At 48.1% G+C, this 16,959-nt stretch overlaps 1 protein-coding gene across 13 annotated transcripts in view; it reads right to left on the bottom strand.

The window, feature by feature from the left end:
• GRAP (GRB2 related adaptor protein) overlaps positions 1–16,959 on the bottom strand; it is a 97,042-nt gene that overhangs the window by 25,611 nt on the left and 54,472 nt on the right. For 7 of the 13 annotated variants that reach the window (XM_055243252.2, XM_063617803.1, XM_063617805.1 and 4 more), the window contains one exon: positions 76–285. In XM_055243252.2, the coding sequence (XP_055099227.1) occupies positions 107–285 (179 nt within the window). In that variant the 3' untranslated portion in view covers positions 76–106. Of the gene's footprint in view, positions 1–75; positions 286–5,001; positions 5,120–11,929; positions 12,037–15,747; positions 15,806–16,959 lie in introns of those variants that run through there. The other 6 variants (XM_063617807.1, XM_063617804.1, XR_008650964.2 and 3 more) reach the window with 5 other exon arrangements.

Genomic DNA, 16,959 nt, shown 5'->3' with positions numbered 1-16,959 from the left:
CAGTCCCAGGCCCCCGGTTCCTAAATCCACCCCCACCCCATGTGGGGCCAACTCAGCAGGCTCCAGCCCCCTTACCTTGAGTGTGTCTCCCTTGTTGAAGGCCAGCTCATCGCTCTCTGTAGCCTGAAAGCTGTACAGGGCCACGGACTCCATGCTGCTGCTCGGGGCTCCAGCAGCTGGGCTCAGAGCTGGGCCGATGGCTTCCTGCTTCCTCTGCAGTCAAGGACCGTCTTCCTTTGTTTTGAGTGCGCGTTTGTTCTTTTGAAGTTGAGACTGAAACTGCTCCTAATGGGGGAGAAACAGGAAACAGACACATCACAGAACAGGGAGGGCTTGTGAGCCAGCTCAGTCCCTACCTCAGACCCCAGGTGCCAGGAATGGCCCTTGGGGAGTCTCCCTGAAGCTCTGGGAGTGGGACCCCCTTGTGCCCATGTTTTATCATCCGTAAAAGTGAGGTGCCTGGAGAAGTGCCAAAGCCATCCTGCTGGCTCAGGCACTGAGTCTCATGGCACCAGATGCTGGCCCCCCTTCACCAATTTGCCAGTGACTCTCCATCTTTTCCTAAACCCTGATGCCTCTTGTGATGCCCTGCCTCCTGCTCCTTCAATCCCAAGCTCCTCATCTGGCATTCAAGGCCCTTGCAATCCACCACCTCCACCTGCCCCTACAAACAGCCCCCATTCTCATCCTTTGTCATCCCCTTCACTCTAAACAAACCTAGGGCTTCAGCCACAGCAAGGGGCCACACCAAACTCTCATTTCAACTCCAGACTTTTGCACATGTGGTTCCTCTGCCTGGTGTTCTCCTCTTTCTGCTCCCAGGAGATTCCTATTCATCCATCAAAGCCCAGCTCAGAAGGTACCTCTTCTGGTCCTAAGGTCAACAAGACTTGTAGGCCAGGCGCAATGGCTCATGCCTATAATCCCAGCACTTTGGGAGGCCAAGATGGGTGGATCGCTGGAGTTCAGGAGTTCGAGATCAGCCTGGCCAACATGGTGAAGCCTCATCTCTACTAAAAATACGAAAAATTAGCCTGGTGTGGTGGCACGTGCCTGGAATCCCAGCTACTGGGAAGGCTAAGGCACAAGAATCACTTGAACCTGGAAGGCAGAGGTTGCAGTGAGCCAAGGATCCATCCAGGCTCAAAGCAATCCTCCCACCTCAGCCTCCAGAGTAGCTCGGACTACAGGTGCCCACCACCATGTCTGGCTAATTATTTGTATTTTTAGTAGAGATGGGTTTTCACCATGTTACCAAGGCTGGTCTTGAATTCCTGGACTCAAGCGATCCTCCTGCCTGAGACTGCACCATTGCACTCCAGCCTGGGTGACAGAGCGAGTCTCCCTCTCAAAAAAAAAAAAAAGAGAACTGTAAATAAATCTCTACCTTTCCTTATGAGCAGTGTTATCAGTGTAGCAATTCTGAAACTGTTTTGCCAGTGTTGCAGGATAGAGCACAAATGGACAGGCACAGCTATATTGTTCGGAACCAGGGTTCTCCCTGGGAAAGAAGGGAGACACAGACATGGAAGGAAAACTAGGCAGAGCCCTGCGGTGTTGCATGGACACTGGATGAATCAGTGTGAAGTCACATTTTTTTTTCCCATAAAGAAGTTTTTCTTCCTTCATTTATATTAATATGGACTCATGGTTTCATATTTTAGCCACTGGATTATAATCCATTACTATCATATTTATTTTGATGCTTAAAATGCCCCTGATTGGGCCAGTGGGGTTTCCTTCAAGCTGTCTCCTTATCCTTTCGACATGGACCCGTCATTCTATGAACACACCCTGACCTTCTGGCCAATAATAGAAGAATCACTTGAACCTGGGAGATGGAAGTTGCAGTGAGCCAAGATTGCACCATTGCACTCTAGCCTGGGTGACACATCAAGACTCCATCTCAAAAAAAAAAAAATAGTTGAAAGAAAAGAAGATGACAGATGCCCACCGCCCACTCTGGAGTCCCTGAGCCAACCAGGTAGGATGGAACTGGCCCTGGCCTCACCTAGCTCCACTCCAGGGCTTCTCCACGCTGCCCTCTACTCAAAGACCCCTGCCTTCTGGCTGCCCCCAACCCCCAGGGTGACAGGATGTTATAATGCCCCTCTTTCCGGCTCTGTTGCAGCTGAGGTTTCAAAGCCTCAGAATGATGCATTGGGCTGGGCGCGGTGGCTCACGCCTGTAATCCCAGCACTTTGGGAGGCCAAGGCGGGCGGATCACGAGGTCAGGAGATCGAGACCATCCTGGCTAACACAGTGAAACCCCGTCTCTACTAAAAACACAAAAAATTAGCCGGGTGAGGTGGCGGGCGCCTGTATTCCCAGCTACTCGGGAGGCTGAGGCAGGAGAATGGTGTGAACCCCGGGGGGCGGAGCCTGCAGTGAGCCAAGATCACGCCACTGCACTCCAGTCTGGGCGACAGCGAGACTCTGTCTCAAAAAAAAAAGAATGATGCAATGGAGGGGTTGGGATCTGCCCCTGCCTCAGTTTTGAGGTGCTTCCAGCCATATGAGGGGAGGAGGACTTCCCCTTATGAAGCTGAATGTGTGTCCCCTGGGGCGGTGGGACAGACGCCTGGTTTATTTTTATGTGTTTTAGAAGTACTTATTTTCTGCCAAGTCCTTTACAAAGAGGTAAGTGACCAATAGTAGGTGGCAGGGCTGGGTTTCAAACCCAGGCAGGCCTGAGGGCCAAACCATGCCTACAACTCCTTTGCCGCATGGCCTCAACCCAGAGGATTCCTGCCCAAGGTGGCTCAGGCCAGAGCTGGGAGCCTGGGCTGCCTACTGTACAGCGAGCTCAGGGAGTGGAGTGAGGTAAGCAGCAAAGCTTTGTTGGAGGGTAAATCTGCCCTGATTCCGGGAGACCAGAGAGGACCCCACAAATGGGACTTGACTGAGAGGACCCTTGAAGAATGCAGCACCCCAAATGAGGCAGACGCCGGGGCCTGGAACGAGGGGCCATCAGAAGCTGGAGGCTTGGGCCAGGCGCGGTGGCTCACGCCTGTAATCCCAGCACTTTGGGAGGTCAAGGCAGGCAGATCACTTGAGGCCAGGAGCTCGAGACCAGCCTGACCAACATGGTGAAACCCTGTCTCTACCAAAAATACAAAATTAGGCTGGGCATGGTGACTCACACCTGTAATCCCAGCACTCTGGGAGGCCGAGGTGGGTGGATCACCTGAGGTTAGGAGTTTGAGACCAGCCTGGCCAACACAGTGAAACCCAGCCTCCACTAAAAATAAAAAATTAGCTAGGCGTGGTGGGCGAGTGCCTATAATCCCAGCTACTTGGGAGGCTGAGGCAGGAGAATCACTTGAACCCAGGAGACGGAAGTTGCAGTGAGCCAAGATCACGCCACTGCACTCCAGCCTGGGCGACAAGAGTGAAACTCCGTCTCAAAAAATATGTATACAAAATTAGCCAGGAGTGGTGGTGCACAGCTGTAATCCCAGCTACTTGGGAAGCTGAGGCAGGAGAACTGCTTGAACCTAGGAGGTGGAGGTTGCAGTGAGCCGAGATCACCCCATTATACTCCAGCCTGGACAACAAAAGCGAAACCCCATCTCAAAAAAAAAAAAAAAAACAAAATAAGGAGTTTTGGAAACCAAGATTTTATTATGCAGATGAAGCCTCCAGGTAGCTGGCTTCAGAGAGAATAGAGTGTAAATGTTTCTTATCGGACTTAAAGAGTCTGTTCTATCAGTAATTCCAAAAGTGCGGAGGTTATAACGAGGCATGTCGAGCTCCCCCTTCCCATCATATCCTGAACTCATTTTCAGGTTTTTTTTTTTTTTTTGAGACGGAGTCTCGCTCTGTCGCCCAGGCTGGAGTGCAGTGGCACAATCTCGGCTCACTGCAAGCTCCGCCTCCCAGGTTCACGCCATTCTCCTGCCTCAGCCTCTCCGAGTAGCTGGGACTACAGGCGCCCACCACCACACCCGGCTAATTTTTTTTTTTTTTTTTTGTATTTTTAGTAGAGACGGGGTTTCACCATGGTCTCGATCTCCTGACCTCGTGATCCGCCCGCCTCGGCCTCCCAAAGTGCTGGGATTACAAGCGTGAGCCACCACGCCTGGCCTCATTTTCAGGTTAACTTTGGAATGCCCTTGCCGAGAGAAGGAGTCCATTCGGATAGTTAAGAGGCTTAGGATTTTGGTTTTGGTTTATGGAGGTCCCTCAAAAGCTGCTCAAAGGAGGAAAACTCATCACTGGCCACAGGCCACACCAGGCCAGGGCAGACCCAGCCACTGTCTCAGTGCTGAAACCCTAACCCCCTGTGATCAGCTGAGTAATGGCCCTGAAGACATCCAGGTCCTGATCCCAAGAACTTGGAATGTTCCCTTATATGACAAGAGGGACTTTGCCGGTGTGATTATGTTAAGGATCATGAGATGGAATGGAAACTGCAATTTCAATGCAGTTTGAGTTCTGTAATTATTAGACTGGACTAGACTACTAGACCCTGGTACACTCCAAAGAGGCTGACTAGGGAACTTTTTATCATCAGAGATTGGCTGAAACACCTGAGAGAACTCCCTGAAAAAAAATTTTTTTTTAGACAGAGTTTTGCTTCTGTTGCCTGCACTAGAGTGCAGTGGCATGATCTCAGCTCACTGCAACCTCCGCCTCCCCGTGTCTACTAAAAATACAAAAATTGGCCAGGCATGGTGGTGCATGCCTGTAGTCCCAGCTACTTGGGAGGAGAATCACTTGAACCTGGGAGGTGGAGATTGCAGTGAGCAGAGATCGTGCCACTGCACTCCAGCCTGGGTGACAGAGGGAGACTCTGTCTCAGAAAAAAAAAAAAAAAAAGAAAATGAAGAAACAGGCCAGGCATGGTGGCTCACACCTGTAATCCCAGCACTTTGGGAAGCTGAAGCAGGAGGAATGCTTGAACCCAGGAGTTCAAGACCAGCCTGGACAACATAGTGAGACCCCCATCTCTACAAAAACAAACAACAACAAAAATAGGCCAGGCATGGTGGCTCACACCTGTAATCCCAGCTACTCAGGAGGCTGAGGTGGGAGGATCGTTTGAATCCTGGATTTCAAGGTGACAGTGAGCTATGATCACACCATCATACTCCTGCATCTGACAGCGAGACTTTGTCTGGAAAAAAAAAAACGGAAATGAAGAAACATGGATTCATGAACATCTATGAATATTTGGTTTAAAAAGGTGAGGCCATGGTGTTTGCACTGAGATCATGGCCCCTCTTGCCCTTCCTCTCAGCTCAGTGAGGCTGAGACTCCACTCTGGACAGCTGCAAGCAAGAACATGGGGTCCCCTGCTGCCTCCAGACCAAGGAAACAGGGATCCCTCTGCCCCTAGCTCCCAGAAGGAGGGCTTTCCTCCCAGGAAGAACAGGACATCAATTTCCTATTCTACCCCCAGCCACCTGTTGCTGAGACTAAGTCCTGGTTGAGTGTAGCCAAGAATTGGGGGCCCCCTTCTTGCACCCAGCCCCCTCAAGGAACAGAGACTCTGCCTTGGGTGCAGTATGCTGCGAGTGCTGGGGTCCTGATCACTCCGGCCCTGGCTCATGTGGAAGTGGATCAACAACAGGAGAGGCAAACTTTGAGGACCTCGGCCATTGTCCTCACTCCCACCAAGTCCTCAGCCCCTAGCGCAGGGTGTCACTCAGATAGAAGCTTTCCAAAGTCTCCACCCCCAGCTCCAGGGCCCTGGCTCAGAGAGATTTTTGCCTAATGAAGAAACAGGCCATAAAAAAGAGACTTCCTAATCTCTTCCCAAAGCAACTGACCTCATTTGCTACAGAGAATGAAGGAATTCAAGGCAAAAGTTGCTTTTGTTTTGATTTTGGTTAGGTTTGTTTAAGAGTACAGTGATGTGATCTCCGCTCACTGCAACCTCCACCTCCTGGGTTCAAGCAATTCTCCTGCCTCGGCCTCCCGAGTAGCTGGGATTACAGGTGCCACCACCACACCCAGCTAATTTTTTTATTTTATTTTATTTTTAGCAGAGACGGGGTTTCACCATGTTGACCAGGCTGGTCTCGAACTCCCGACCTCAGGTGATCCGCCCACCTCAGCCTCCCAAAGTGCTGGGATTACAGGCATGAGCCACTGCACCTGGCCCAAAAGGTGCTTTTGAGAATAGTAGAGATTATGGTGAGAGATAATTGGGAGAAGATTCAAGACACAAGCTGAACTCTAGGCTGCTCGTTTACAGGAGAGAACAGGGAATAGCACCAGCAGAGGGAGCCCTCCTGATGTCAGAACAAATAGCAGACATGGACCTCACACACTATTCCTTCCAAGGAGCCAAACTTGATAGGATCAGTGTGTAGAGCCGGGCATTATAGGAAATTATAAAGCAATCCATTGGCAACTTGCAGAGCTTATTTCAACCAAGCAAGGATTAAGAAAAAGAAGGGCTGGGTGTAGTGGCTCACGCCTAAAATCTCAACACTTTGGGAGGCTGAGGTGGGTGGATCACGAGATCAGGAGTCCAAGACCAGCCTGGCCAAGATGGTCAAACCCCGTCTCTACTAAAAAACAAAAAATACAAAAATTAGCCAGGTGTGGTGGCAGGTGCCTGTAATCCCAGCTACTTGGGAGGCTGAGGCAGAGGAATGCTTGAACCCGGGAGGCAAAGGTTGCAGTGAGCCGAGATTGTGCCACTGCACTCCAGCCTGGGCGACAGAGCGAGACTCCATCTCCAAAAAAAAAAAAAAAAAAGAAGAAAGAAAGAAAAAGGAAAAGAAAATTTGCATAGCTTAACAGCTGAGTTATGGTCAGGGAAAGAGGAAGAGAGCCTTCCAAAACCACTGTCATCCCAGGGTAATTGCAGGTATACTCAAAGCTGGGCCCCCTGAGAACGACCTTAGAAGCTGAACATCGTAGGGAAGAAACAGACTTCACTAAAATAATCCAGCCAGTCACTAAACAAATAAACAAGAAAATAATAACAAGCCCAGGACAGGGGAGACTCATACCCAGAATTGCTACAATGCATTATTTAAATGTCCTGTTTCCAACAACAAAAAAATATGAAGCATGCAAAAAATTTAAAAAACAGGAAAGCATGACCCATAGATCAGGGGAAATGCAGGCAAAGGAAACTGCCTGTGAGAGGGCACATGTTGATTTATCAGAAAAAGACTTTAAAGTAGCCATTATACACATGTTCATAAAACCAAAGGAAACTGTGACTAAATAAAGGAATGTATGATGATGGTGTTTCATCAAACAGAGAATACCAATAAAAAGATAGAAATTGCCAGGCACAGTGGCTCACGCCTGTAATCCCAGCACTTTGGGAGGCCAAGGTGGGTGGATCACGAGGTCAGGAGTTCGAGACCAGCCTGGCCAACATGGTGAAACTCTGTCTCTACTAAAGATTAAAAAAAAAAAAAAAATTAACCGGGTATAGTGGTGCATGCCTATAATCCCAGCTACTCAGGAGGCTGAGGCAGGAGAATCCCTTGAACCTGGGAGGTAGAGGTTGCAGTGAGCTGAGATTGCACCATTGCACTCCAACCTGGGCGACAGGGCAAGACTCCGAATCAAAAAAAAAAAATCGAAATTATAAAGAAAAAACAAATGGAAATTATGAAGTTGAAAAGTATAGTAACTAAAATAGCCGGGTGCAGTGGCTCACACCTGTAATCCCAGCACTTTTGGAGGCTGAAGCAGGTGGGTCACCTGAGGTCAGGAGTTCGAGACCAGCCTAACCAACATGGTGAAACCCCATCTCTACTAAAAATACAAAATTAGCCAGGCATGGTGGCGGGCACCTGTAATCCCAGCTACTCGGGAGGCTGAGGCAGGAGAATTGCTTGAACCTGGGAGGCGGAGGTTGCAGTGAGCCAAGATCACGCCACTGCACTCCAGCCTGGGCGACAAGAGTGAAACTCCCGTCTCAAAAAAAAAAAAAAAAGAAAGAAATAAAAGAAAAGAAAAAGTATAGTAACTGAAATAAAACATTCATTAAAGGGATTCACCAGCTGATTTCAAAATTCATATGGAATTGCAAATGATCTAGAATGGCCAAAAAAATATTGATAAAGAAAAAAAAATGGCTGAGTGTGGCGGCTCACGCCTGTAATCCCAGCACTTTGGAAAGCCCAGGCAGGAGAATCACTTGAGCCCAAGAAGTCAAGTCTGCAGTGAGCAGAGATCACATCACTACACTCCAGGCTGGGCCACAGAGCAAGATCTTGTCTCAAAGAATAAAAACCAGAAACAACCAACAAACAAATAACAATAATTAAATAAAAATAAAAAATGTAGGGGTACATTTTCATGCCTTGTATTTGGCAATGGAACCTTTGATATGATACTGAAAATACAAGCAATAAAAGGATAAATTGTATTTTATCAAAATTAAAACTTTTGCTCATCAAAGGACACTTTCAAGAAAGTGAAAAGACAACCTACAGAATGGAAGAAAATATTTGCAAATAACAAATCTGGTGAGAGTTTCATATCCAGAATACACAAGAACTCACAGAATTCAATACTAGAACACAAACAACCCAATTTAAAAATGGGCAAGGGATCCTAAAAGACTTTTCCCCAAATAAGGTATACAAATGGCTCACAGCTCCTGAAAGATGCTCAACTTCATTTGTCATTAGGGAAATGCATGTTGAACCCACAATGACACACCCTTCACATCCCTAGGATGGCTATTAAGCCATGCCTGCTCTCTTGATGACCTCTGCCCCTGTCTGTGCCCGTCCTTGCTGGTCCCTGAGCTCCACTGAGTGGACTCTTTGCTGGCTCCTGGCACTACCAAGCTGGGACCTGGAATATCTTGGTGTCACTAGAGTGAAAAGACTCATTAATTATGTTCAGTCAGATCCTTCCAGGGCTAAGAGACCTGCCAGGGTGGCCCGAGCTTGTCCCTAACTTTGGATCCTAAAAAGGAAGCCCTGGCTGGGCGTGGTGGCTCATGCCTGTAATCCCAGCACTTTGGGAGGCCCAGGCAGGAGGACCACCTAAGGTCAGGAGTTCGAGACCAGCCTGGCTAACATGGTGAAATCCCATTTCTACTAAAAAAAATACAAAAAATTAGCCAGGCATGGTGGCACGAACGTGTAATCTCAGCTACTTGGGAGGCTGATGCAGGAGACTCGCTTGAACCCGGGAGGCAGAGGTTGCGGTGAGCCAAGACTGTGCCACTGTACTCCAGCCTGGGCAACAGAGCAAGACTCCATCTCAAAAAAAAAAAAAAAAAAAAAAAAAGGAAGCCCTGAGTTCTGCCCAGTTTGGCCCTTTGAGGGTGAGAGATCCTACTATTTCCAAGCCTGGCTGTTCTGGGTATGTAAGTTGGGGGACAGTGGGGATCACAGTTCAGGAACCATTCCCACAGCCCCAAGAGCCTCCCCAACCCCACCAAGTCCACATTTGACCTCTTCTCTGAGCTCCAAATGCCTCTTGGGTGCCATCCCTGGATGTTTCTCAGATGTATAACAGCCCAGATAAAACTCATCATTGCCAGGCGTGGTCACTCACCTGGCACCCGTGACAAATAAAATGTTTTTTAAAGTATCTATAGGCTGGGCATGGTGGCTCACGCCTGTAATCCCAGCACTTTGGGAGGCGAAGGTGGGCAGATCACGAGGTCAGGAGATCGAGACTATCCTGGCTAACATGGTAAAACCCCGTCTCTACTAAAAATACAAAAAGTTAGCTGGGCATGTTGGCACGCACCTGTGGTCCCAGCTACTTGGGAGACTGAGGCAGGAGAATCGCTTGAACCCAGGAGGCAGAGGTTGCAGTGAACTGAGATCGTGCCACTGCACTCCAGCCTGGGCTACATAGCAAGACTCTATCTCAAACAAACAAACAAACAAACAAAAAAAACACCACATTTTATTTGGGCCAGGCTTGGTGGCTCACGCCTGTAATCCCAGCACTTTGGGGGGCCAAGGTGGGCGGATCACCTGAGGTCGGGAGTTGGAGACCAGCCTCACCAACATGGAGAAACCCCATCTCTACTAAAAATACAAAATTAGCCAGGCATGGTGGCGCATGCCTATAATCCCAGCTACTCAGGAGGCTGAGGCAGGAGAATCTCTTGAACCCAGGAGGCGGAGGTTGCAGTGAGCTGAGATCATGCCATTACACTCCAGCCTGGGCAACAAAAGTGAAACTCCGTCTCAAAAAATAAAAAAAAATTTGTGGTTGGGCATGGTGACTCAGGCTCACACTGTAATCCTAGAACTTTGGGAGGCCGAAGTAGGAGGATTGCTCGAGGCCAGGAGTTCAAGACTAGCCTGGGCAACATAGCAAGATCCCATCTCTACAGAAAAGTAAATTTAAAAAAATTATGACATTTTGAGCTCCATGATGAAAAAAAAATTTTTAAAAAGAAAGAAAATTAGCCAGGTGCACACCTGTAGTCCCAACTAGAAAGGATGCTCAGGCGGGAGGATCTCCTGAGCCCAGGAGTTCAAGGCTGCAGTGAGCTGTGATTGTGCCACTGCTCACCAGCCTAAGATATGGGAAAAACCAAAGTGTTTTTCTTTTTATTTCTGCTGTCATTGTATGAAATAGTCTACAGGTTTCCATTATATCCAGTTATAGAGGGTGTTACTGAGTTACGGATTTTTGCCTGCTGGATCTGTCAATTTCTGATAGAGGAACACTGAAGTTGCCAACTGTAATAGTTTCTCCTTGCAGTGCTATCGCTTTTTCCCTCACATATTTTGATGTTCTCTTGCTAGGATCATACATGTTAAGGACCGTTATGTCTTCTTTGAGTATTGACTCCTTAATCATTATGTAATGCCCTGTCCTTATCCCGGATGACTTTTCTTTTTCTTTTCTTTTTGAAACAGGGTCTCTGTCAACCAGGCTGGAGTGCAGGGAGCTCGGCTCAGTGCAACCTCTGCCTCCCATGCTCAAGTGATTCCTATGCCTTAGCCTGCAGAGTAGCTGGGATTACAGGCTGGGATTACCACCACGCCCTGCTCATTTTTGTATTTCAGTGAAGACAGGGTATCGTCGTGTTGGCCAGGCTGGTCTCAAACTCCTGGCCTTAGGTGATCTGTCCGCCTTGGCCTCCCAAAGTGCTGGGATTACAAGTGTAAGCCACTGTGCCTGGCCTATTCCTGATGACTTTTCCTTGCTCTGAAGCCTGTACTGTCTGAAATTAATATAGAGACTCCTGCTTTCTTTTGATTAGTGTTGGCATAGTAGATCTTTCTTTATCCATCCGCTTTTAATACATACGTCTTTAAAGTGTAGTTCTTGTAAGCAACATATAGTTACGTCTTGTTTCTTGCTCTTCTCTGACAATCTCTTTCAGTTGGTTCATTTGGACCATTGATATGCAAAGGGATGTTGATATACTTGGATTAATAGCTGCCTTTTTTTGTTTTTACTGTTTTCTATTTGTTGCCTTTGTTTCTATTTTTGTCTCCCACTCTTTTTCTGCCTCTTGTAGTGTTTTGTCTTTGGGGTTTTTCTTTTTTGCTTTTCTTTTTCTTTTTCTTTTTTGAGACAAAGTCTTGCTCTGTCAGCCAGGCTGGAGTGCAGTGGCACAGTCATGGTTTATTGTGGCCTCAAGCTCCTGGGCTCAAGCAATCCTACCGTCTTGGCCTCCCGAGTAGCTGGGATCACAGGTATGCACCACCGTGCCTGGCTAATTTTTTTTTTATTTAATTTTTTGTACAGACAGGGTCTACTATGTTGCCCAGGCCGGTCTCAAACTCCTGGGCTCAAGTGATCCTTCTGCTTCAGCCTCTCAAGTAGCTGGGATTACAGTCACATGCCACCACGCCTGGCTAATTTTTTATTTTTTGTAGAGATGGGATCTTGCAGTGTTGCTAAGGCTAGTCTCAAACGTCTGGCCTCAAGCGGTCCTCCCGCCTCAGCCTCCCAAAGCACTGAGAATACAGGCGTGAGCCACTATGGCCAGCCATAAGTAAAATAGGTTTTAGAGTACCTGTGTCCACCGATAAGGGCGTAGTCATTTCTTCGCTCACCCGCTCCTTTAAGTGCTGAGGATTCCACTGCACTGACCCAGGTTGTGCCCTCAGGGAATGTTGAGTCCTAGCAGATGTTAAACAACATATGAAACGTCTAAGTATTTCACTGGACTTACAGTACACAGGTGGCTCTTGGTTTGATTTTCTTCTGACTTTCTCTCACCCCTGCCTCTCAGAGCAAAAGATTTGCAGCTTATCTTTGCTATCTATGGGCTTTGGGCAGCTGGGCTGAAAGAAGGCGCCACTTAAAAGGAAAGTCTTCCTGCTCTTATAAAAATTCTAATGGAACCCACTTAAGGTGAAGAGGTCGATGATGACAAGAGTAAGGAGAGCAGGCAAAGCTTTCTCAGGACGGAGAGAAGATGGGGTACCAGGATTAGATTCTCAATCTATTAAGAAAAAAAATCCCAGTGATTTATACAAGAGAAGAGTTTATTTCTCTCTCCCATAACAAAATCTGGGGGTAGACACTCTGAGACTGGTCTTGGACCTTGACTCTCCTCCCATCAAAAGGTAGACTCCAATGTTACACTCGGTAAAGGCTGGTCTTAGTGACAGGCTCCAAAGACATGGAATGTGGCTGGTGGGCACAGTGGCTCATGCCTGTAATCCCAGCACTTTGGGAGGCCCAGACAGGCAGATCACTTGAGGTTAGGAGTTCAAGACCAGCCTGGCCAACATGGTGAGACCCTGTCTCTACCAAAAATACAAAAATTAGCAGGGCGTGGTGGTACATGCCTGTAGTCCCAGCTACTCAGGAGGCTGAGGCACAAGAATCGCTTGAACCCGGGAGGCAGAGGTTGCAGTGAACCGAGATCACGCCACTGCACTCCAGCCTGGGCGTCAGAGTGAGACTTTGTCTCAGAAAAACAAAAAAACACAAAGAAATGGAATGCGGTCGGGTGCGATGGTGCACCCCTGTAATCCCAGCACTTTGGGAGGCTGACGCTCGTAGATCGTTTGAGCTCAGGAGTTTGAGACCAGCCTGGGTAACATGGTGAGACCCTGTCTTTATAAAAAATACAAAAATCAGCCAGGCATGATGGAGCATGCCTGTAGTCCCAGCTACTTGAGAGGCTGAGGTGGGAGGACTTCCTGAGCCTGGGAAGTCGAGGCTGCAGTGAGCCAAGATTGCATCACTGCATTTCAGCCTGGGCAACAGAGACCCTGTCTTTTAAAATAAATTGTAAAATAAAACTTTTAAATAAAGAAACAAAGGAAGTTGATTTTTGTATACTGTGTAAGATAAGAATCCAAAGTGTTCTGCATGTGGGTATACAATTTTACCAATACCGTTGATTAAAGTGGCTGTTCTTTTGCCCCTTTGTCCTTGAAGAGATGGTCCTTGGCCCCTTTGTGGAGAATCAATTGGCTATAATTGTTTGGGTTTATTTCTGGAAGAGTGAGACCATCTCGAAAGAAAAAGCAAAAGAAAGAGTAAAAGAAAGAGAAAGAAGAAGCAAAGAAAAGAAAAGAAAGAGAGAGAGAAGGGGGGGAAGAAAGAGAGAGAAAAAGAAAGAAAGAAAGAAAGAAAGAAAGAAAGAAAGAAAAAGAAAGAAAGAGAAAGGAAGAAAGAAAAAAAGGAAGGAAGGAGGAAAGGAGGAAAGAAAGGGGGAGAGAGAGAGAGAGAGAGAGAGAGAAAGAAAGAAAGAAAGAAAGAAAGAAAGAAAGAAAGAAAGAAAGAAAGAAAAGAAGGGCGAGCCGGGTGCAGTGGCTCATGCCTGTAATCCCAGCACTTTGGGAGGCCAAGGCAGGCGGTCAGGAGATCGAGACCATCCTAGCTAACGCAATGAAACTCTGTCTCTACTAAAAGTACAAAAAATTAGCTGGACGTGGTGGCGGGCGCCTGTAGTCCCAGCTACTCAGGAGGCTGAGGCAGGAGAATGGCGTGAAGCTGGGAGGCGGAGCTTGCAGTGAGCCGAGATCGCACCACTGTACTCCAGCCTGGGTGACAGAGCAAGACTCCGTCAAAAAAAAAAAAGAAAGAGAAAGGAAAGGAAGAGAAGAGAAGAGAAAAGGAAAGGAAAGAAAAGAAAAGAAAAAAGAAAAGAAAAAGAAATGGAATGCAACAGAAGTGACGCTGCGTGAACTTCAAGACTAGGTCATGAGCAGTGTCCACCCTCTCTCTGGAAAACTCACTCTTGGAACCCTGCCACCATCCCGTGAGGAGGGCCAGGCCACACGCAGAGACTACCTGAAAGCCCCACTGAGGTCTCAGCTGACAGACAGACAGCATCGGCCATCAGACATGGGAGTGGTCTTCACTTGTGGTCTCCATCCCCACCCTCCATCTGACGGTAACCACAAGAAAGACCCGAGGCCCGCACCATCTAGCTGAGCCGAGGCAATCACCAGAACCAAGAGACGTAACAAACAATTAATGAGAGTTTTACACCACAAGTTATGACTCAGGGACATTTCCTACAGTAAAAAAAAAAACAAAAAAACAAAAAAATCTTAAGTATGGGGTGGTTCATTAAGTGGCAGCAGATAACACCTGTGTTCTATCCTGTCTCCCAGAATTCCCCCACAAGATTAAGACCCAGTTACCTGTAGCAGTAATTTACTTAATAACAATGCCCTTTGGTGACTATTTTCCCCATCCTACTCCCTTGTCACTGTTTCTTAAGATCATCTCCCAGCCGGGCGCGGTGGCTCATGCCTGTCATCCCAGCACTTTGGGAGGCTGAGGCAGGCGGATCACGAGGTCAGGAGATCGAGACCATCCTGGCTAACACGGTGAAACCCTGTCTCTACTGAAAAATAGAAAAAATTAGCCAGGCTTGGTGGTGGGCGCCTGTAGTCCCAGCTACTCGGGAGGCTGAGGCAGGAGAATGGTGTGAACCCGGAAGACAGAGCTTCCAGTGAGCTGAGATCATGCCACTGCACTCCAGCCTGGGTGAGAGAGGGAGACTCCGTCTCAAAAAAAACATCATCTCCAGGCCGGGCGCAGTGGCTCATGCCTGTAATCCCAGCACTTTGGGAGGCCAAGGTGGGCGGATCACCTGAGGTCCGGAGTTCGAGACCAGCCTGAGCAACATGGAGAAACCCTGTCTCTATTAAAAATACAAAATTAGCTGGGCATGGTGGTGCATGCCTGTAATCCCAGCTACTCCAGAGGCTGAGGCAGGAGAATGGCTTGAACCCGGGAGACGGACGTTGCCGTGAACCAAGATCGTGCCATTGCACTCCAGCCTGGGCAACAAGAGCAAAACTCCATCTCAAAAAAAAAAAAAAAAATCCTCTCCCAAGGCCACAGGCGGGGGCTCACACCTGCAATCCCAGCACTTTGGGAGGCTGAGGCGGGCAGATCATGAGGTCAAGAGATCCAGACCATCCTGGCCAACATGGTAAAACCCCATCTCTACTAAAAATAAAAAAATTAGCCAGGCATGGTGGCGCATGCCTGTTATATCCTCAGGAGGCTGAGGCATGACAATCACTTGAACCCAGGAGGCAGAGGTTGCACTGAGCCCAGATCATGCCACTGCACTGCAGCCTGGGTGATGAAGTGAAACTCTGTCAAAACAGAAATTATTCTTTCACAGTTCTGGAGGCTCAAAGTCAGGAATCAAACTGTTGAAGCCTCGTAGGGGGATCCTTCCTTGACTCCTCCAGCTTCTGGAGGCTACTGGCCATCCGGGTGTTACTAAAACACCAGGGGTTCCATCTAGGGCCTGCTGCTCACCTCACAGAAAAAGCCAATCAGTGAAACAACGATTATTGCCAAGGAAGAAGGCTCTAATCAGGTGCTGCAGCTGAGGGGATGGGAGGGATTCATCCCAGGAATGCAGGGGGTGGTTCAACATAAGAAAATCCATTAACGTAATGTCCTGCATTAGTAGAACAAAGAGAAAAAAACAGTCATTCCAGCTGACACAGGAAAAGCATCTAAGATATTCTAACATTTCATCATTAAAACAGAGAAAACTATGAAACGAGGGGATTTGCCTCAACATTATAAAAGGTATTTGTGAAAAACCCACAGTTATCATCACACTTAAGGGCGAAAGACTAAAAGCTTTCCCCCTAAGTTCAGGCACGAGACACAGAGGTTCACTTTTACCACTGCTAGTCTGCTAGTCAATGTGGTTTTTTTTTTGTTTGTCGCCCAGGCTGGAGTGCCTACCTTCTAGACAACTGTGAGAAGCAAATGGACTCCTCCTAAGAGAAGGCAAAGGCCCAGGAGAGGTGATCCAGATGCCTTCTGGTTGTGCTGGGCAACTGTCTGACTTTAGCAGCTCAGCCATTCAACAGCCTTCACGAGTCACATTCAAATCCCACTTAAAACCCAAGCCCTTGTGGCAAGAACGAGCATCTTTTATACCTGACACTTGGATAGATGTGTCAATAAATCTGCCGCCTCTGAGGTTTTCTTCATGTTACTGATCAGCTTCCTCCGTGACTCAATTTTCCACTTGAAGAGATTAACTCTCTCTAGAGTAAGCTAACGCTGACAGCCCTGCTGTGCCTCTGCCCCCGGGACTGACCGCCAGCCAAAGATGCAGGGCTCCCCTGACTTACAGAACACATTTTTTCCACCAAAACAAGATGCCAAATGAGTCTCATCTCCCACCAAATTCCTGGTCCATCCCCAAAACCCACTGGAAGGGCCCTGAGGGCTAGACACACTCCCCACAGGTAGCTATCCCTGGCCTGACACTAGGAAATACCTGGCTGGCGGCCACCAACCACCTCTCAGCCCCAGGCGTGCCCTGCTGCCCCCCTAGTTCCTGGCAGCATCACTCAGCCCTGCATCTCGGAGCTCTGTCACCTCCCACACTCTCAGGAGACCTCAGCTGGCCCAGGATCCTTCCAAGGTCCACCTCAGATGCACTGCTGACACGCTGGCTGGGTTTGGCTTTTCTTTTTTTAACAATATATTTTCCCACATCTTTGAGTTTTCAAAAGTAGACCCGTGTAGGACTCCCTTTTCAGATGCCTTCTTATCAAAACACTCTCCTTCGTGTGTACATGTCTGGTGTAA

Source organism: Symphalangus syndactylus, chromosome 14 (genome assembly GCF_028878055.3).
Source record: "Symphalangus syndactylus isolate Jambi chromosome 14, NHGRI_mSymSyn1-v2.1_pri, whole genome shotgun sequence".
NCBI classification, from domain to species: domain Eukaryota; kingdom Metazoa; phylum Chordata; class Mammalia; order Primates; family Hylobatidae; genus Symphalangus; species Symphalangus syndactylus.
Note: the sequence above shows the minus strand (reverse complement) of the source record. Positions and strands in the feature narration are given on the sequence as shown.